Genomic DNA, 2,761 nt, shown 5'->3' on the forward strand with positions numbered 1-2,761 from the left:
GGACCGGGATGGGGATCGGGGTTTGGATGGGGAACCGGGGCCGGGACTGGGATCGGGGTTTGGATGGGGATCGGGACCAGGATCACGATCCGGATCGGGGTTTGGATGGGGACAGGGATCAGGTCGGGATCGAGACTGGCATAGGGATCGGGATTGGAATCACGGTCGGGATTGAGGTTTGAATGGGGACCGGGATCAGGTCGGGACTGAGGTTTGAATGGGGACCGGGATCAGGTCGGGATTGAGGTTTGAATGGGGACTGGGATGGGATCAGGATCAGAATCAGAATCACAGTCGGGATCGAGGTTTGGATGGGGACCGGGATCAGGTCGGGATCATGATGGAGATTGAGGTCGGGATGGGGATCGGGGTTGGCATTGGGATCACGGTCAGGATCGAGGTTGAGAGCGCAGTTGGGGTAGGGATTGGCATGGGAATTGGGGTCTGCATGGGGATCAGGGTCGGGATCAAGGTCGGAATTGACGTTGGGGTTGGGATCGGGACTGAGGCTGGGCTCAGGACGGGGCAGAGTTAAGGATGGGAATTGGGGTCAGGGTCAGGTGAGGGTTGGGATAGGGGATGGGATTGGGGTGAGAATCAGGGTGGGGACTGGGCTCCAGATTGGGGTCGAGTTTGAGGTCAGGATCAGGGTTGGGATTGAAGTTAGGGTCAGGATCAGGTCAGGACTGGGGTCACGGTCAGAGCGAGAATCAGGACCAGGGTCAGGATTGGGGTTGGGATCACGATCAGGGTCAGGATCAGGTCAGGATTGGGGTCACGGTCAGAGCGAGAATCAGGACCAGGACTGGGACTGGGGTCAGGATTGGGGTTGGGGTCAGGATCAGGATCAGGATCAGGACCAGGCTTGGCAGTGGGTTTGGGATCTGAGTGTCGGGATTGGGGTGGGGGTTTTGCAGCCCAAGCAATTCCCCATTGCCTGAGCTGTGTCCCCGTTCCCACCCAGCCGAGCTGTGATTCCTGCAGAGCTTCCCCTGGCGCTGTCCCCTGCCTGCAGCCCAGGACACTGACTCCCTGAGGGACCCTCCTGCAGCGCTGGGAGCTCCCAGGCCGCTTTTGGGGTGTCTGCAGGGGGATCCCAGCATGGAAGAGGTGGATTCCCGCTTCCAGCACCTGCTGCAGCCCATCCGGGACCTCACCAAGAACTGGGAGGTGGACGTGGCTGCCCAGCTCGGGGAGTACCTGGAGGAGGTAACGGGCTCACCCAGAGCCCCTCGTGTCCCCTGCCCCTCCTTTTCTTTTTCCTTTTTCTTCATCTTCTTCCTCTTATTCCTCTCTTTCCACCTCCTTTTCTCCCTTATTTTCATCCCTCCTTTTCTCTCTCTTTTTTCCTTCTTTTCTTTCTTTTATCCCTCTCTTTTCTTCTCCTTTTCTGCCTATTTTTATCGTTCCTCTTCTCTCATTTTTTCTTCCTTTTCTTCATTTTATTCCTCTCCTTCTTTTCTCTCTCTTTTTATCTGTCCTTTTCTTCCTCTTTCCCCCTCTTTTTATCCCTCTTTTTCTCCCTCCTTTTCTCCCTTTTCCTCCTTTTCTCCCTCTCTTTCCCCGTCTTTTTTGCCCTCTTTTTATTCCTCCTTTTCTCTCTTTGTCCTCCTTTTCTTCATTTCATCCCTCTCTTTTCCCCTTCTTTTTCCTCCTTTTATCCCTGCTTTTCTTCCTATTTTTATCTCTCCTTTTCCTTCTTTCCTCCCCTCCATGCCCCGTTTTCCCAGGTGACTCCCAGGGCCATCCAGCCAGGGTGGTGGCCTTGGGGACAATGACACCTTTCCCAGGCTCTCTGCCACCTCCCCTCATCCCTGTGGCACTCCAGGCTCAGCCTCTCCTCCCTGCCTGTGAGGAACAGATTTATAAAGAATTCCCAAAACCTCACAGAAAACTCTCACAGATTTATACATCTGCATGCAAACACTGAAATAGTGTGTGCTGACTTAAAGCCATAAAATATAAATGACATTGTTGGGAGAGAGATTGAACTAGAAACAAGTTTCAAAATATGGCCTTGCAAAAGAATTCTGGAGAATTAAAATTTTAATTTAATCAAATTTTAACCAAAAACTTAATTTTAGAGAATTCAAACTGGGAAAGATGCACAGTAACAAGACCACATGGAGTGGAAATAGAAGTGATTAGTGTTAGAATTAACAGCAGTATCAGAATTAACATAATTAAAGCGAGTAGTGTTAGAATTAACAGCAATATTAGAATTAACATAATTAATTGTAAGTGATCAGTGTTAGAATTAACAGCAATATTGTGTGGCAGAAGCTAATAGGGTGAAAAATATTTACAAGGTATTGTAGCCAGAAAATAAGTTAGCTTTTAGTAGAACAGTGCTGAGTTTTACATCTCTTGTGTCTCACCCTTCATTGAGACTGATAACAGAATGAAACCTTTTCAAACACCTCTGTAAAAGCTAAACCCAAACCCTGCCCTGCCCCTCCCAGCTGGACCAGATCTGCATTTCCTTCAACAACGGCAAAACCACCATGAACTTCATGCAGGCAGCGCTGCTCATCCAGGGCTCTGCCTGCATCTACAGCAGGAAGGTGAGCTCACAGCTGCCCCCATGCCATCCCATGCCATGCCATGCCATCCCATCCCAATCCCATCCCATCCCAATCCCATCCCATCATCCTGAGCCACCCCGAGTCCCTGGGGTCACCCCAGAATTCCCCCCTGGCTTCACATCATTCATTTCAGCTCATCCTTCAGAAATTTGATCCCTTTGTAGGTGCTGGCACCA

The 2,761-nt window shown here is 50.6% G+C and overlaps 1 protein-coding gene across 1 annotated transcript in view; it reads left to right on the top strand.

Moving 5' to 3' along the window:
• The first annotated feature begins 947 nt into the window (after positions 1–947).
• NCAPH2 (non-SMC condensin II complex subunit H2) overlaps positions 948–2,761 on the top strand; it is a 7,802-nt gene continuing 5,988 nt past the window's right edge. The window contains exons 1-2 of the mRNA XM_031065167.1: positions 948–1,209; positions 2,463–2,564. Coding sequence (XP_030921027.1) covers positions 1,102–1,209; positions 2,463–2,564 — 210 coding nt within the window. The 5' untranslated portion in view covers positions 948–1,101. The remainder of the gene's footprint in view (positions 1,210–2,462; positions 2,565–2,761) is intronic.

The sequence above is a fragment of the Geospiza fortis genome, unplaced genomic scaffold (assembly GCF_000277835.1).
Source record: "Geospiza fortis unplaced genomic scaffold, GeoFor_1.0 scaffold494, whole genome shotgun sequence".
NCBI lineage: Eukaryota > Metazoa > Chordata > Aves > Passeriformes > Thraupidae > Geospiza > Geospiza fortis.